The following is an 18,039-nucleotide window of genomic DNA, read 5'->3' as shown; positions in this document are numbered from 1 at the left end:
TGATTTTACTTATAAACCATCTCTAAATAAGAAGATAATTGTGTCAAATCACGAGTGATAATTAATAAACCCAGTGAGAAATAGGGTTTCTGGGGCACGCTTTATTAAATAACGTATTATAATACCTCATGCTGTGCATTGTGGACCAAAATTGTTCAGTGAAATTAACATTCACAAGATGGTGGGCAAAGTGTATAGTTGGAGCGTAATAGCTTTAAAGAGCCCAGGGAGGAATCAAGGCCTCAATAGACCAACTCATTGTTTTTCTTGAAATCTGATGGTGTTACGTGCTGCTACATACTGTATCTACCCTAATTGATATAAATGAAAAGGAAAGAATATAGACACACTCTCAATATGATGTAATAACTCAAATGCACCACAACTCAATAACCATTATTCTTCTTTTCCTCCTACAGACGACTTTAGATTCACACAACAAATTGTAGGAATACTATACATTTAGCTCTGAATTATTATTATTTTTTCATCCAACTTCATGAAGTTTGATAATCCTATGTAGGTCTGTTACCTAAAATCCAAACAAAACTATACATTATGAATTCAGATTGTTTTATTCAGATTAGCATGCAAAAAATCATACTACTTATGCAACAAAAACAGCAAAAGCGTTATGTAAAAGGAACTGGGTGTTATTTAAAGCAGCAGCCAATGACAATTTAGCACCTGTCAAATGAGGTGCAAATGAAGAAAACAGAATCATTGAAACTGTAATTCACACCTGAAGCGACAAAGTGACAATAAGTAGCAGGATTTTACAGAAGTCTGAGCAACCCCTCATGACATAATAGCCATTTTTGATTGACCCAGACTGCAAATAGTTTATAACAGAATGAGAGACTGCTTTCCTTATTGCATCTGTCTGTCTATGTGAACGCACTGAAAATCTGTATTTATTCCAGTTAGGAGATATGGCAAATAGTATACGTCTTGGATCTGTTTAAACAAGCAAGTGGCAAGTGTACTGCCTTATTTCTTATACATTCTGATATAATTCAGGAAAGTAATCCATATATCTTAAAAAAAAACATGATTCTTGGAAGCATTTACACATGACTGTTTTCCTGCAGTATTCAACCTTATAGCAATTATGTCTGTTATAATAAGAATGTGGTTTACCCTTGTGAATATTATTGTGATCAAATTGCAATAAATCTATTATGTAAGACATTCTTTTAACAGTAGCATCACCATTGTAAAGCACGCAGGCATGCCCTTCACTGCCGTCATGTTCTCTTCTCCCACCCTTCTTCCTTCATTCTTGAACTATGATTGATTAGTGGCAGTCCCTGCCCCCAATATTTAAAGAAAGCTAAAGAAGTTTCTCTCTCTTCTCAGCCTTCTGCCTATCATTTTATTTTACTCCCAGTTTTGTTTTTTTACATTTTATTTTGAAGATGGAGGTTTTAGTAGTTCAGTTTTTGTAGCTTTGTGTGCGGTTTAGTTATAGATTTTAGTCCAGCCTCTAGTGTGGCCCTCTTTGTTTTTGTTCTTTTGGGCCATCTCTCCAGGCATTCATAGTTTGGGTTAATTTATGGCATCAATTATAAATACAATCACGTTGCTTTAGTAACTCTTGGTTCATCCCTTGTATGTTTTCCTGTTACCACAATACATTCCTCAAAAATGTGTTTCCAGATAAAAGTGTGCCGTAAATGTCTATCTGCAACGCCATGTTTGTTGTATGTAACATGCCTGATCCAGCAGACATGCTGAATATGTTTATTGGATAATGATTTTTACATACCTAAAATGATTTTCCACAATGTCTAGAATGGGAGCGCTCACATCTAACTACCATTGCTGTGTGCTTTCTCCTGCTGGTTTCATTACAAGAATCAGAGCAGTTTTACATGAGGATGACGAACTGCCATTACTCCATTTCAAAACAAATTATTTTCTAACTGCATCTAAAAACAGACATTTAAGGAGCTTATTCCCTCTTGGGCCACGTGAGTATGGCTGTGGGGAGTGTAGCTGCATTCATCGGAGACACCTTATAGGCTACAAAAAAGACATGATCTATCACCCTTTCCTGCTCTCCTTTGCGGTGTAAAGCTTACACTTGGTTTAGGTAACTTGAACACGGAAGCGACGTTTAAAATGTGACATAAAGTGGCAGTATATATTGTACTGGAGACTCGGTAACAGGAACTACTGTGCGCGCCTTCAGTAAACCGTGCGCACTTCTCCGAGGTCACAAGTTCCGATGAAGCACAGCCCCTGAGCAGATCACACGTGTCCTGCTCCCACCAGAGGGAGACACGCGGGACACGAGACGGGGTGAAGTCTCAAACTGCACTTATACCAAGTCAAAGTTCCTGAAAGCCGCTGTGCCGAAGATCCGACAAGTGAGATGCCCAATCAGTCTGCGCACTCCAACGGCATGCAGAGCCGGAAGGAGCACCTGTACAAGGTGCTGGTTATCGGAGACCTCGGAGTCGGGAAGACTTCCCTCATCCGGCGCTACGTCCACCAGACCTACTCCACCAACTACCGGGCCACCATCGGCGTGGACTTCGCCCTGAAGGTGTTGAACTGGGACTCTGAGACGGTCCGGCTCCAACTGTGGGACATTGCAGGTGGGGCAGTGAAAAATGTAACAGAAAGTCGAACATGTCTTTTATTTCCTGGGTTTCAAAAGTTATCCCCCGGCTGTCACTTTAAGAATTATTCAAACTTTAGGTGATATGCAGCTTTAGGGTCAGCCTCATCGGTTATGCTTTTGAATTGCACTCTATGTAAAGCTTGAAGTATATTTTCGTGTTGAATATGTGCAAGAACTAAGGGATCTCTTCATATCCTTATTGGTAACAAGTAAACGTTTGTAGCTTAGCAAAGCTGTTTGTGTAGTTCCTGAAAAGTTGATGGATTGGGAAGGTAAGCCTTCCCAATGACAGTGAGACATGCATGTTGTAACCATTGTACAATATTAACAATTTAAAGACGCACTGTCATTGTGAAAAGCAGTATTTCTCTCTCTCTCTCTCTCTCTCTCTCTCTCTCTCTCTCTCTCTCTCTCTCTCTCTCTCTCTCTCACGCATGCACACGCGCGCGCGCACACACACACGCACACACACGCACACACACACACACACATCTGGCTTTCTGGGAAGATCGTCACTGAGAGGTGCTTAAGAAAGACCAGCACACTGTCATTCATTCAAGGTATGATGCTGCTTCATGTGATTAGGCCCATGTGAGGGAGATTTTAAGGCTAGTCACATGGGTGTCATTGTCGCCCAAATAAAAAGCAAAACACCATTAGTCACTCACACATGCAGACACATGCTTCAAGCGGTCAAATGCAATTCTAAGTTTGATTTAGTCTCATACCTGCTTAAAATTCATCTTTGTGACTAAGTAGGGGCTGAGGAATTCTGGTGTCTTATAGTCTATGGAGTGGTACATTTGCCATGTTTTACTTGTAATGTAAAGCTGTAGATTGTGCCATGTACTGAATATCAGCCTGTCCAGTGGCATGTGTAATGTGTGTGTCTGTCTGCTCATGAGGGTTCCTTGTAAGAAATGAAAGTCATCCTCTTGCATGAAATGGGGAAGTTCTCCATATTTTCCGTTTCCTCTTACTCATGAAGCAGCATTTTGTCTTGTTTTTCTAACAAAGTCAAAATGGACTCTCATGCGTACATATTTATTAACTATGTATATTTTCTGCTTGAAGGCACGGTATGGAAAACAAGCAGGACGTAGACACCTTCACAGCAGATGCTCCGTTGAACCAACATGTACTCACATTAGACAGCAGAGCACACCATGGCGAGCGTCCTGTTGACAGCTGTTCTAACTCCTCGAGCACATAATTTCTATTCCCTACACAATACTGAAACAGGATGAATACACAAACATGTATAGTTGAACACAAAAGTGACATTTTCCATGGCTGTAAGTCTTCCAGGTATATTATATGAATACCGCTATCGTCTGGGACAAAGTTTATTTTCACGACAAGTCAGGCATTACAGGTGTAATTTAAGTAGGCCTATTATCCACTGGAACAAGCAGTTGCATTGACCATTTACTTAAGTGCAACGTGACAGTAAGACCACAGGAATGTGCTGTTTCATGCTAATGCAGGCTCTTGCTACATGCCGTCTGAAACAGCAAAATGCCAGCTGCATTAGAGCTTTTCTTTTGCTGCCAAACAATGAGAGTCTCTTATCAAACTGATGGCTCGGGAATAACAGTGTTGACACACTATGAAGCTTCCTGTGTGCGTGTCTTTGTTCATCACAGGTCAGGAACGTTTCGGAAACATGACCCGAGTGTACTACCGGGAAGCCATGGGAGCCTTCATAGTGTTTGATGTAACCCGGTCCACGACCTTTGAGGCCGTCATTAAGTGGAAAGAGGACCTGGACTCCAAACTAATGCTGACTAATGGACAGAGCATTGCAACTGTGCTCCTGGCTAACAAATGTGACCAGGGAAGGGAGTTGACCAACAACGGCATCAAAATGGACCAGTTCTGCAAGGACCATGGCTTTATCGGGTGGTTTGAGACCTCGGCTAAGGTGAGTATGTTGGAGGTGTTTTCTTTTTTAACAATAATTCACAATAGTGTAGTTGCATTTAGTGCCTGTTCTGGGGCCGTTGTATTGAAGGAATAGTTTTCCTTTTTCCATTTTTTTTGTTGAAAAATTGAACTCATTCTTATATCTGTCTGTACATGTGAACCTGGAGCCGGAAGACGATTAGCTTAGCTGAACATAATCACAGGAACAGCTCACCTGGTTCTGTCAAACTCTGCCTACAAGCAGCAGGTACCTGTCAGTGAAACGCAAGCCTGGCGGCCCGCCAATTGACTCACTCGGTCGCACATCATAAAAATTACGTTATAGAATGCCATAAAAATATCATTAAAAAAATAGAACATCATAGTATGTCATAAATATGTCACAAGAAAATAAAGTGTAGTCTGTCATAAAAACATAATAGTAAAAACTCATAGTGTGTTATACTCAAAGTACATGCCATTGGGCACGTAAGAACGTAGCAGTGCAATGTGTACAGTGTAGGCTATTTATAAATGTTACAACTCCTTCAGACCCAACCCATTTCCCATGTCTTTCTTGCCCATCTGCTGATTAAGTTGAATGAGGTTTGCCCCAAATTTAGCAACAAATTCAACTCAGGCGCATCTTCAAGTGTTAAAACAACATTTTGTGGTTTTATGAATGATTGTGTGCAGGCATTTTTCATGGCTGGGCTTCAGAGATGCTGATTTAATACCTTACCTTCAAACAGGGCCAGGCTGGCGTTTTCCTGTTTCTAGCCTTCATGCTAAGCTTAGCTAACTGGCCCAGAGCTTTAGCTTCATATCTGACACGAGTGTCGACCTTTTTATACAATTAAATAATGCAAATGAATGTGTTTCACAACACATGGAAGTATTGCTCTATTCATCAACATGTTAATGAATGGGCCAGATGGCAGGCCTGTGCAGTGAGTGGCTGACACGCTCAGTATAGATCAACTCCCAATCAGGTCACTTCAGTCCGTGAAAGACATCCCCACAGAGTGGACTGGAATTTCGTATCCTCGTGGAAAGTGGCTCTCCGAGATGAATTTGAAAAGCAGGGTCAAAACAAGTTATTTTAAAAAAAAAGTGAGAGAACTGTTACTGATTAGAAAAGATTTCTGCTTCGAAGCAGAAGAATAGAAGAATAGCTCATCAATAGAAAGTGCATATAACATATATCGCCAATATTTATGATACAGGATATGCGTGACTAGAATTTCAAACATATTTAAATTTCAGCAATTTCTTTCTGTGCAGTATATGTTTGTAAAGATAGAGTTGCCAAATAATTAAAACACAAAAACATAGTTTTTTTTAATGTATGACCATTTTAGTTAACCTCGCTCCACATACTAAACTAAAAACGTTGCCGTTTCTACACAAATTGTTTTCATTCTCACATCCTCTGTTGACACTAATGTGTTGGAGGCTGGAGCTGCATAAGTGTGCTGCCGTTCTTGTGGCATCAAGACTCAACATTCTGAAAGGTTAAAGGTTATAAGGTGCCGGTTTAGCCAGAAATGTCAGAAGGAGGCTATGCAAACAGACATACATGTTCTTCTTTGGTAGCAGTTAGAAAAGATGTTAACATCATTCATTTGAAGTAGTATTAGACACATTAAAGTGATAGCATGATAGTTAATTAATAACACTTTGACTATGCTGTAGTAGGTTAATGCCTGTACAGGATGCACCTGAAGCTAGAACATTATGTACTTTACTGACCTAGCTGAGATTATTGTTTCAGTAACTTTAGTAACCATTGAAATACATTTTTAGTCCAAAGATTGGATGTTTTCTTTTGTCATTGTCCAAACGCAAAAATATAAACAGTCAAAATGGCAGACAGGATGTAAAAACAAAAATTCAAATCTACAGATTATAACAAAAAGTAAAAACAATTCATACTCATACCTATACCTACTCTTCTAACAAAATAGTGAAGTTTGCCGACGACACCACTGTGGTGGGACTCATCTCCAACAACGATGAGACACACTACAGACAGGAAGTCCTACATCTGGCCAAGTGGTGCTCAGACAACAACCTGGTCCTGAACGCCACCAAGACCAAGGAAGTCATCGTGGACTTCAGGAGATCCAGGAAGACCACACCCTCTCCACTCTACATAAATGGGGAGGAGGTAGAGAGGGTGGAAAGCATCAAGTTCCTGGGTCTTCACATTTCCAAGGACCTCACTTGGTCCTTGAATACATCACACCTGGTGAAGAAGGCCCAGCAGAGGCTCTTCTTCTTAAGGAAACTGAAAAAAGCCGGCCTGCCCCCGAAGCTTCTGGTGAACTTCTACAGAAGCGTCATAGAAAGCATCCTCTGTCAGTGCTTTACTGTGTGGTTGTCCAGCTGCACAGCAGAGAACAGGAAGGACCTGGCCCGGGTTGTCAGAACTGCACAGAGGATTGTGGGAGCTAATCTCCCAGACCTGGACACTGTGCATGATGGCCGCCTCCAGAAGAAAGCCAGCAACATATACAAAGACACCACACACCCTGGTCACTCTCTGTTTGTTCCACTGCCATCAGGAAGATGATTCAGGTCCATTAAAACCCGATCTAACAGGCTGAGGAACAGCTTTTTCCCCAAAGCTGTTCCTGTGTTTTATGTCTTATTTATTTTTTATTTTAAAAAAATGCCATTTTAAATTAGTTTACACGTCATACATGTTGTTTTATAAATATATCCTTATCTTTACCCTTACCTGACAGTTTTCTTTCTCTTTTAGGATAATCTCAACATCAGTGAAGCTGCAAACCTCCTGGTGAAGCACATCATGGCCACAGAGAATGACATCCTGAAAAGCGTGGTACCGGACACTATCTCCCCTCAGCTCGACTCCAACAGGCAGATGAGCTGCTCCGGCTGCTTTAAATAAGGACAGGAGACAAAAAGATTGGAAGGACAGTAATACAAAGAGGCACAGGCATACCACCCAGCCTTTACAAGGGAATCTACGTACACACAGTACAGATCGGCCTCTTTCATCCAAACTAGGGTTGAAGATTTCATTTTGGTGAATGTTTGTGGTTTGTTTATGTTCTCAGTGCCCAATTACGAGACAAACAGAGTTTCTAAACTTAAATCACATGGACAAATAAGTAAGGAGCAAAACTTTTAGTGACTCTTCATACTGTGAGATCGAAGTTCTTTTGGCAGACAAACAAGTCTAACTTCAGCATTTTTCGATGCTTTTTGACACGGTTATTAAAATTATAAAACAAGGGCTGTTCCTTTCAGCTGGTCAAGATTACATGCTCTTCTAAGTTGACTTGGAAAAGGTCATGCAACTGGCACTGAACGTGCTGAACAAACTGAAAAAATGCTCCCAACGTGCTTGATACAACTCGCCCACAAGTGTGCAGTAATTACAGAATGCAAACAGGCGTTGTGTTGTTGGTTCTTCACCATTTCAAGCAACTGTGAGTGTGATGTTTGCCCTCTATTTACCTTCACCGCCACTTTAACTTGGTAAAAAAAACTGTGTGGTTGTCATACAGGCTTCCTTTCCTCTTCATTCTGCAAGAGCCAAAGAAAGCAATATTGAACACGTGTAATTATGTGAATTTTGCACATACATGTTTTTTATTATGAGTTTAAGTTATTTACATGCTTTTATGAGAGTAACGCTGGTTAATGTTATTCTGCGTAACATTTTTTCTACACTAAGTTGCAACACATTTGTATTTAAAGCAACAACTTGGTTGGATTAGACACAAATAGCCCGAAGATTGCCGAGTGTTACTGGTCTGTTTCTAGTTCCCCCGGATGAGGGGATGAAAGGTTTTTTAAACGTGATTGTTCGATAACGGAAGAAAATGGTTGCCCTTCTGCACAAAGTTTGCTTACATAACCACTATATCTGGCTGCAACATTTAACCAAAGTGATTAATTTGTTTGTTCATCTGTTGATTTTTTTTATAGGAAAATTGTGTGGATGTAAACTGGACTTTCTCATGAGTTCACTTGCCAAAGCCTAACCCTCTGTATCCATGGTAACTAGATCATTTTTCATGGTTATCCTCAACATCCGTGAGAAGCTATTCCCATACAGGCACAAATACACACGCAGACACACTCACACACACACATAGATTGTTTTCTCCTTCTCTGTCCTTGTATTCTCCTCTCCTACTACACTCCATTCTCAGTTATTGTTTATATCCTAAAAAAAAACATCTGTCCTCTCGAAATATGGCTCTTTCTTTAGTCATATCGGTCCCCAGCCCTTCTCCTCTTCCTCTCATTCTCTGATTCACATAGCCAACAGTACGGGCAGCAGATTATATAAACCCGCACATGCAGGCTCGACCACACATCCACAGATGGAGTATTTTTATTGATCTTTATTGAACGAGTTGACTCTGTTGTTTTCCTCTTTTGCTGACCTTACTACTCAGTATTATGTCTGTAAAGGACAAGGTAATTGAACCCACTTTGCTTAACTGTTGCCATTGAGACAAATGCACAGAAAATGTTTAATGACGTCTGCTACTTTGTTTCCTCCAGCTGCTGTTTATCAGCAGTGCCTGCACAGTATTTACAGTATTTATACGCCTGATCACAGCAGTGTCATGTGTTCTCATGTGAGTTATTGGTGGTCATTTACAGCGTGCACATGCAGGCCTGATGGGCCTAAACAATGACCTCTGCACAGGATTACAATTTCACATTGTTAGTTGAACTCATCATGAGGGTGCGTGACATCATGGGATATCCGCATGGCGTTTCACTCGAAAGAACTGCATGCTCACACACATTCTGTGAAGCACAATAATTGAATGTTTTGTCTCACAAATGAACTGATACAAACTGCTGATTACACCTACTGTGCATTGTTCTTTTCAATATTTATTGTAAAGCAGTAAAATAATAAATTAAGTCATATCACAGGGTTTGTAACACACTAATGTGACCTCAATGTGTACTCTTGCCATTCAACTTTAACCTGGAACAGCCCTCTTAACAGCCTCGTGATAACTATAGTTCCTAGACACAGTAGTAGTGTATGTGTGTGTGTGTGTGTGTGTGTGTGTGTGTGTGTGTGTGTGCGTGTGCGTGTGTGTGTGTGTGTGTGCGTGTGTATGTGTGTGTATGTCTCCTCACTGATCAAGGACCTTCAGGTTCTCATTAGAAAGCCGCATGACTGCGTGGATTATTCTCTGTCTAAGGGATTAGATTTGGTTGCCTGCTCTTGGCTCATGTTAAAACATCACCACCAACAACCCATCAACTGATCTAAAAATGCCATATATTTACTTTGGGAGAATTACGACATTAATAACCCAACACAAGAAAACTGTGTTGGATTAGTGGGGGGGTGTTGTATTAGCCTTTCAAGTGTGTACGTCACCTGAAGGTCATCGTTGTTGTTGCTCCAGCGGACTGATACTAGTTGGATGCAATCTGTAAAATCAACACTAGATGCCTTAATATTTAAGAAACAATCTGTTGTCGTGTGAGTGGGTGTCAATGAAAGATGCAATTATAAACAAAACACTACAATTAAACATTAATATCAATTTGGAATAATTTTCTCAAAGTTTTGGTCTATTACCTCTTCATATGACAACAGCTGGCACAGATCTAACTATTCATTACTGGGATTACTAGCCCAACATATTGTGTTCTCTTTAGTGCTCAGCTCTGCCAGAGAACCACCTACAGAAAACACCCACATATTCTCTCAGAGGGAGAGAGCGAAACAGAGAGGAGGAGAAGCAGTTAGCTTGAGAAGAAAATGAGATGGGAGAAAAAAGCAATACTTAAATCTCACAGCAACATAAGACACACAGCTCATCAAAGGTGCATGCAGGTAAACAGCAGCAAAACGGGTCACATTCAAATGTCTTTCAAATATTTTCCAGACAGACTTCACATGCATCATCAATGATCCCTCTAGAAGATTAAAAACCCATTCAGATGGCTTAATCACATGAAGGCCATGAGACAATTTATGTAATGCAGCGACAAGAAGATGAAGAAATGAAGAAACATGATGTGATCTGATCAAGAGTCTTTTCCCTGCTCTCACCACCAGTAACTGCTCATGTGGTGCCATCTGTTGTCACATTAGTAACACCGCAAGCAATGCACAATCCTTTATTTATAATCATATTAACTGGACGTGTATGTCCTAATAAGGAGACATGATTCATATAGTGTGTTGCCCAAGATGTCTCATTTCCACAGAGAAACAACATACATAAACACTGTTGGATTTAGCTGTGGAAACAGACAGACAGACACACACACACACACGCACACAAACGCTCAAGTTAAAGTGATGTTCAAATAATTGAGAATGACTGGATTTGAAACTTAATCACAGTGTGTGAACATGCTCTCCCAAGCAAATGACCTTTATTAGGGTGACTTTCTCGTCCTTAAGCCCTGGGACCTTACCGACTTTTGGTTCCCACTCCTTGGTGCCAAAATCTATTAGGCCAAGTTGACCTGCTTGACCTTTGGCCCACTGAGGTCTTCCTTTTATTCTCTCTTTATGATATGTTCATGAATAGCTAGTGAGAATGATCAGTATTTCAGTGATTCACAGATCTTAGTTTAGTAATAATGTAGAGAGCTATTACATTATGTTTGCTCACATAAAGGAGCATTGTGAAATGAAATTGTAGTCTCTGTAAAATTAAAATAGCCTCCAGAGAGAGACAGAGGGAGAGGAGAGGACTGAAGAAATAGTGAAAAGAAAGAGAAACTTAAAAGTAACAGAGAGGAGACTAAGTGGGAGAGGGTGACTGAGATTCAGGAGGGAGAAATATGAAAGACTAAGTGCAGTATTAATCATTAATATATCTGTCCAGCTTTAGAGATGAGTCTTCTGAAAGCCTTATGAGCTGAGATATCTCTCACGCTGAGCAGTGACATATTTTACATCTCATTAACCTGTGAGTTTTATTTTTATTTACTAATGTCACATAATGCTTTGCACTAACAATCATCTTCACAGCTGAGGGATAGACATCATTTACTGTTTAGAGCATTTTATTTTCTCTTTCAATGTTAATCGGCTCTTTTTCCCTTTTGCTTCATAAATGCAGGAATCCATTACATTATTATACAAAGATATAATGCTTTTTATGTAATGAAAATAAAGGAATGCAGTTGTAGAACAATATGTGCTGCAAATACACTGTACACATCCATACAGGTCAGTTTATTGACTAACTGCCACTAGAGGGCGATAAGCACCAGCATTAGCATTCATTACATCTTAGTCTGTGATCGGCTTGCTGTGAGAAAGAAAAAAAAACGTCTTATATTCTTAACCACCCTCAAACCCCACCGTCCTCAAGAAGACAACGTGGACATTTCCTGATAAAATCACTGTATAACTGATTGTCAGATTTGCACATATAATCACATAATGTAAGACCAGCTACACAGTTATGATTGTCATGGGTGAAAAGTAATCTATAAATATAAGCATATATATATATATATATATATATATATATATATATATATATATATATATATATATATATATATATATATATAAGACAGTGAAACTTGATCATGAGGCGGTTGCAAACTGGTTTTCTGTGAAGTCTTGACAAAGATCTACCATAAGCAGGGAGAAACTAGGTCAAAGGTTATAGGTGAAAGTGATAACTACAAAAAAATGGAGTAACTTATTAATAATTGTGGTGGTGTTGATAGCACAGGAGACACAAAAATACACACCAATGTGCTTGTACTGCATGTTAATGCTACATTGTTCACTTGACCTTTGACACTCATTTAGATAAGAGTGTTAAAGATATTCAAGTTTTTCTGAGCAACACACAATGTTTCCATAGAATAGAAGAGTCAAATGATGGGAATGATTTTCATTACACTGGGTGAGGCAGCTTTTCCCCTGAAAGTGTAGCTACTTTGTTCATTTGCACTTTCTTGAAACAGCACTTGAGTCGAAGCAGAGCTCTGAGAGCGGAGTGCAACCAAGGAGAGCTGTGTCACTGTGGTCCAACGACCACAATGACAGTCAGAAATATCTTAGCCAGACATATGACCAGAAGGTAAACATGGCACTTTATGCTTGTTGTGTTGTATGGCTTTAGTGCAAAATGCTTCTAAAGAGAGAACCAGCATTGTCTGCAAGAGGTATTGAATGCTGAATTGTACTATTAATACCTGAGAACCTTTATCAAAATGTTAAACAATTAACAAACACATGTTTAAAGATGAAGTGCGTTATCGTGAGGTAATTAAGCAGTGAAGCACAGTATACAGAGACCATTGTTCCCTTTGATTTCTGATTAAAGTTGTGATTGTCTCAACGCTAACATTTTAACATTCTCATCATGCACCCTGGCTGACTTGATTTGTAAGCAGGTACTATTCCACTTTATTCATAACCATTTGCAAAGTGTGTACAATTTGCAACAGGAGGTCATGAGAGAAAAGTTAAATGAATGGTTTTGGACACCTGTAATACATTCCTGACCTTTTAATGTAAGTTCTATGTCTTTAACCTAAAAAAAGTAGCAGGAATTAATGATAATTTGTGCTGATTATGGCCATAAATGTATACATTACTCACCTTACCAGGCACACTTCACTTAGTCCACAGTATGTGGTAATGTCTTAAAATAATGTGTGAAATAGAGTGGGAACCGTTTAATAACTAGTCATGTGTTGCATGTATGTGCACTGAATGTGTATCTAAAGGGAATGTTGACGATCGCCTGTAACTATATCTGTTTCAGAGCTGGACGGCGCCTCCTCAGACGCCATATACTTATCAAAGCCGACAAAACGGGCCGAGAATGAAGCCTGAGGCTGGAGTAGCAATTCAGGCTGTGAAAGAAGTCCATCTATGTGAGGAAAGAAAGAGGACAGAGGGCAGTCCGGGGAGGTGTATTGGGCCAACACCTTGAGCTGCTCCGGCTGCAGGCGGGCTTCGTTGCAGACTCTCTGGCATAACGCAGAGACACTGTGACATGTTTTTGACCTCATCTGGCTCAAATGGCTCTTCTCCATCATTAGTTTCTCCCTCTCTGTCTTCTGTGAAACACAGTACACACACCATGATAAACATTTTGGGCGAACAAGAAGTGCTTAATGACTTAAACGAAACCTTTTTTTTTTACCAGCTTGTTGATTTCACACTGGAGATCATATATGCAGTCTAGTTTCCTCTTGCGGCAACGCTGAGCTGCGAGGCGATTTTTGCTGCGCCGTCTCATATCATGGACAAGCTCCAGCTGTTCTTGTGTGAAGACCTGTTGCTTCAGCAGCTGTTGGAAGTCATTCCTGCTCAGATCCACAATGCACTCCACAGTGAAAGGCAACTGCACCTGAGGACATCCCAAGCAGAAAATAAAGGTCACACAAGAAAGTAAAGCTAGAAAGTACCGGCATCATTAAAAGAACACTCGTAGTGACGGATGGAGCCAAAATCAATACATTCTTATATATATATAATGTATGTGTGTATATATATGTATGTATATGTATGTATATAAATATATATATATGGACACACACACACACACACACACACACACACACACACGCACACACACACACTTTAAAGCTTTATAGACATGTTTAATTAGCTTGTCTGAACATCATAAGAAATCAAGATTATAAGAAAGAAAATGTAACTAATCTTCGGACATCATTCAATGCATTGAAGTGGTAATGGACACGTTTTTGCATCACGTATCATTATGAATATTGATTGCACAATATAATGGCAATATAAGAATGACACCATCAGCAATTAGATTTGTTCCCCATAAGTTTTGCTTTTACTAAGCAATTCTGTCTGCCACCAGGACCATCTTTTAGGAAAATGAAGGTCCAATTCTTAGCACAAAGGATAGTGGAGACTTCTGTTTTCCTTGGTCGCTATCAGTAGTTATCCCAAGTTACTAAAGAGAATCAATGTAAGTTATTTGCTAATACTAGCCCACATAGTGGAAATGGAAGACAGTGGAACAATCAAAGTAATTGTGGGAAAATGTAATGTATCCTGTGTTGTTGGTAGTTGCTATAGAATCTTTTTTCACACAAAATAAAAAAAATGAGTTATTATTATACAATTATTTATTTTTAAAAACATGGAGCTTTCTGAATTTGAACTTAACACACTTAGGTGAGGCAAAAGTAAAAATGGGTATGGAATTCAAACAGCAAGTTATATTTTTACCAAGCTGTTAATAATTAACTCTAAAAAGAGTTGCCTCTTAAAAGCCAAGGTTGGGTGCTGGGTTATTGCTGCTGCGACTGTACAACTGGGAATGTACGCTCACTGGTTTATTGGAGCAGTATCAATCTCGTAAGGTTTTATCTAAAGTAAATAAAAGCACGGTCTTTCCTCTGAAGTGACCTTCGCTTCTGCACACTCACTGCATTGTTCACACCTTCTGGATAGCAAGCCTGTTGTTTGAGTTATTGTTAACTCATCAGGCTGAGCTGTCAATATCAGTTGAACTGGACTCTGAACTAAGAAAAATGCAAGCTGTCACAACACAAAACTGTGCGCACACACAGACACACACACACACACACACACACACACACACACACACACACACACACACACACACACATCATCATCATTTCTACTTGCTAAATAATTAACTTGGCATTGAAGGGATTCTGCTTTCCGTTGTATGAATGCAACCACGTATTTGTGTCTGATATATAACGTACCTAACTATCTAAAATACACAGTGAACAGTAATCTATAGGTAGTGTGAGCGTGCTGATACTTTTTGACATGGACGAATTTCAGCACATGAACTGCACAGTGGCAGCAAGACAGCGAGACAAACAGAACAGATGTGCAGAGCCTTGGCAGGCTTGAATCATGTGTTAAGTGCTCACCTGTCTGGCCCTCTCTCTTGTGTAGGACTCACTGTCTCCTTCTGTTTCTGTCTCTGAGTCTCCATCCTCTCCTGAGTTGAGAGATGACACACCTGACTGAGACGCCCCCTCGCACTCAGACAGCTCTGCTCCCTTGCATAAACATTTGCTTTGGTCCAGCTCCTGGTCAATGGGACAGCTTGTGCTTGTGGCGCTGAGGTTATGGATTTTCAGCCACTCTAAAGATGTGCTCTGTACCCGTCCGCTCCCTGTGTCAGAGGAACTTCCTGCATCGGGGTCCTGGAAATTCAGCTGAGAGAAGCCCATGTCAGACCCCAGTTGCTTGGCCAGGTGCTCCGTCACCTCTCTTTCCACGGCGCTCCTGTCTCTCGCATTATTTGACGGGGCCACTCTCTCCAAGCTGCCAGTTTGTCGTCTTTCTTGCCAGCCAGAATCTATCTCATTATCTTCCCTTTTCCACACAGCTTCTATCTGATCTTCTGCTTTTTGATGAATGGACCGTGGCGCTGGTGTACCAGAGTCCGTCTTGCCTTCTGTACTTTCCATGATGAAGCCTTTGGTCCCTGGTGACCGAGTCAGGGGGCAATGGTGCAAAATTAACCCTGATGACCTCTCACCCACCTCTGTGCTCAGTCCTTCCTCCATTTCAATCTCTCTTTCCTTATTCCATTTTCTCTGCCTTTCATTTGTGTCTTTCTCAATCATAGCAACCTCTGCTCTTCTATCGTCCCCTTTTTTCTCATGTTTTTCAGTTTTCGATGGGTCATCAGCCGCTCTTTGGCTCTGCCTTGTGGAAATAGAGGTTGAATTACCAGGGAAATCAATGTCATTCTTGCTGTTCACACTGCTGGAGCAGGGAAAACAGGGCAGGTCACAGTCATTCTTGATTACTGTTACGGGATTGGTCAGACTTTTCTCTGTGACACAAGTTTCCTTACAAGCCAGCTGGAATTTGCGATACTTAGGATGCTGCATAAAATGGTCATTTGTCCCTTCAGCTACAGGTGTAAGAGTCCCTGTACTGTTCTGACTTCCCACTTTGCTATTTACTGATTTGTTACAGTGCCAAGCTACTTCCTGCTGAGTTGGTGAGTCAGCAACAGGTTTTACTTCTTCATCCAACAATACATCGCCAGAGTCAATGACACAGTCTTCCTTTGACAATCGCCTCTTACATTTCTTCTTACAACAGGTCTTTCTCGGAACAAGGGCAGGGCTCTTGCTGCTGGAGAAGAACTTAGGGAGGAGGAAATCAAAGCATGCCTCGTCTAGGTCTCTGAAACCAAGAATGGAGGCCGAGTTGCGGATTTCTAGGATATCGTCTTTCTCAAAGAGAAGTTTGGATGTATAGGCAAACTTCAGCAAGGGTTCAAAGCCAGCAACAGTCACCTGGAAAAAAAAAGTGACATGAATGAGCAATTTATATGCTGTAGTTCATGCTCAAGGTTTGCAATTGGTAATTTTCTAATATTTAATAATATCAAACAGCTCATACTGTAGGCCAAGGAAATGATCAGACATGTTTAATGATGCAAAGCCCTTGACCATATGACTTTACTGACAAAGCAACCAATACATTCTATTTTCTGTAGGTTTGCAGTTCCCAAGGAGCTAAATAAAAGCTGGTCCTCCCATTAAAGCATCTTGGTAATGCAAATTATTATTTTTCTTGTGTGGCATAATAATAAATACATACAAAATAAACAAAAGACTTGTTAATTCAAATGGCTGTATCAGCCCGGCTTAGCCAACAGTTCCTTTTTGAAGACTAAACAGGTTGGACAATTATTTGCGTCATTGTGTTAAGTGTGTTTACTTAAGGACTAAACCGAAAGCTCTACTTAGAATATGTTTGACTGCACGTCTATGTATCTACTGGTAGCAGACTGGAAACCACTAAGAATCACAATAATGTTAATGTGTTTGTAAGCATTCAAAGGCAAACTGTAGTCACAAATTGTGTGTTGTCTAGCTGACAGGTCACTGTGTACCATCAACACTTATTGAGGAAATCAACCTTTTAGTCATTTTTCTCACTTCATTTTTACCCATCGCTGTTATATTTTTCCGCACGGCTTGTATGTATCTGCTTTCTACCTGTACGGCATTGTGAGGGGACATCTTACCTCTTGTGGCAGCGTGATGACCGCTCCGTGCTGTGTGAGGGAGGAGATCCTGTGCGTGAAGTACTCACTGCAGGAAGCGAGAATTGAGCGGTGGGCTCTGAAACGCTGACCCTCCACCACCACGGTAACATCACACATTGTGTCTCGGCGCCGCTGCTCGTCCAGGCAGCGCAGCACATGTGAGGAATGCACTGTAGACTCAAATGTAAACACAGATGACTGGGGGGCAGAAGTGGCCATCAGGGACGTCTATATGTGACACATAAACATAGACACACACAAACACACACTTGTAGTTAACGTCTCCTAATTCAGGATACATGCTTAAAAAGTTTTACATAGAAATAACAACAAAAACATGCCTACCTTACAAGGCTGACTTTATATATCCACGTTTCTTAGAGTGTTAAAGAAAGTCCCGTCTGCTGAGCACACATGGCTATTTCTAAATGGAATGACATCCAACCAGGCTACGTTTCCCAG

General features: G+C 40.5%; 2 protein-coding genes across 2 annotated transcripts; one reads left to right on the top strand and one right to left on the bottom strand.

Moving 5' to 3' along the window:
- The first annotated feature begins 2,199 nt into the window (after positions 1–2,199).
- rab38b (RAB38b, member of RAS oncogene family) lies at positions 2,200–9,401 on the top strand. Its single transcript, XM_068601328.1, has 3 exons — positions 2,200–2,603; positions 4,276–4,553; positions 7,302–9,401. Exons 1-3 carry the CDS (start codon positions 2,378–2,380, stop codon positions 7,449–7,451), a joined length of 654 nt encoding a protein of 217 aa, XP_068457429.1. The 5' UTR covers positions 2,200–2,377; the 3' UTR covers positions 7,452–9,401.
- Positions 9,402–12,112: 2,711 nt separating this feature from the next.
- Positions 12,113–18,039, bottom strand: bach1b (BTB and CNC homology 1, basic leucine zipper transcription factor 1 b). Its single transcript, XM_068600925.1, has 5 exons — positions 17,923–18,039; positions 17,557–17,805; positions 15,431–16,819; positions 13,687–13,893; positions 12,113–13,600 (listed from the first exon to the last, which is right to left on the bottom strand). Exons 2-5 carry the CDS (start codon positions 17,794–17,796, stop codon positions 13,259–13,261), a joined length of 2,178 nt encoding a protein of 725 aa, XP_068457026.1. The 5' UTR covers positions 17,797–17,805; positions 17,923–18,039; the 3' UTR covers positions 12,113–13,258.

This window comes from Clinocottus analis, unplaced genomic scaffold (genome assembly GCF_023055335.1).
Source record: "Clinocottus analis isolate CAN_PGR_092001 unplaced genomic scaffold, fCliAna1.0.p SCAF_5, whole genome shotgun sequence".
Lineage (NCBI taxonomy): Eukaryota > Metazoa > Chordata > Actinopteri > Perciformes > Cottidae > Clinocottus > Clinocottus analis.
Note: the sequence above shows the minus strand (reverse complement) of the source record. Positions and strands in the feature narration are given on the sequence as shown.

Coding starts and splice junctions, on each gene's coding strand:
- rab38b (XM_068601328.1), top strand. CDS start 2,378: ATGCCCAATCAGTCTGCGCACTCCAACGGCATGCAGAGCCGGAAGGAG. Junction 2,604..4,275: donor CCAACTGTGGGACATTGCAG/GTGGGGCAGTGA, acceptor TGTTCATCACAG/GTCAGGAACGTTTCGGAAAC. Junction 4,554..7,301: donor GGTTTGAGACCTCGGCTAAG/GTGAGTATGTTG, acceptor TTTCTCTTTTAG/GATAATCTCAACATCAGTGA.
- bach1b (XM_068600925.1), bottom strand. CDS start 17,796: ATGGCCACTTCTGCCCCCCAGTCATCTGTGTTTACATTTGAGTCTACA. Junction 16,820..17,556: donor TCATCACGCTGCCACAAGAG/GTAAGATGTCCC, acceptor TTTTTTTTCCAG/GTGACTGTTGCTGGCTTTGA. Junction 13,601..13,686: donor AGTGTGAAATCAACAAGCTG/GTAAAAAAAAAA, acceptor TGTGTTTCACAG/AAGACAGAGAGGGAGAAACT.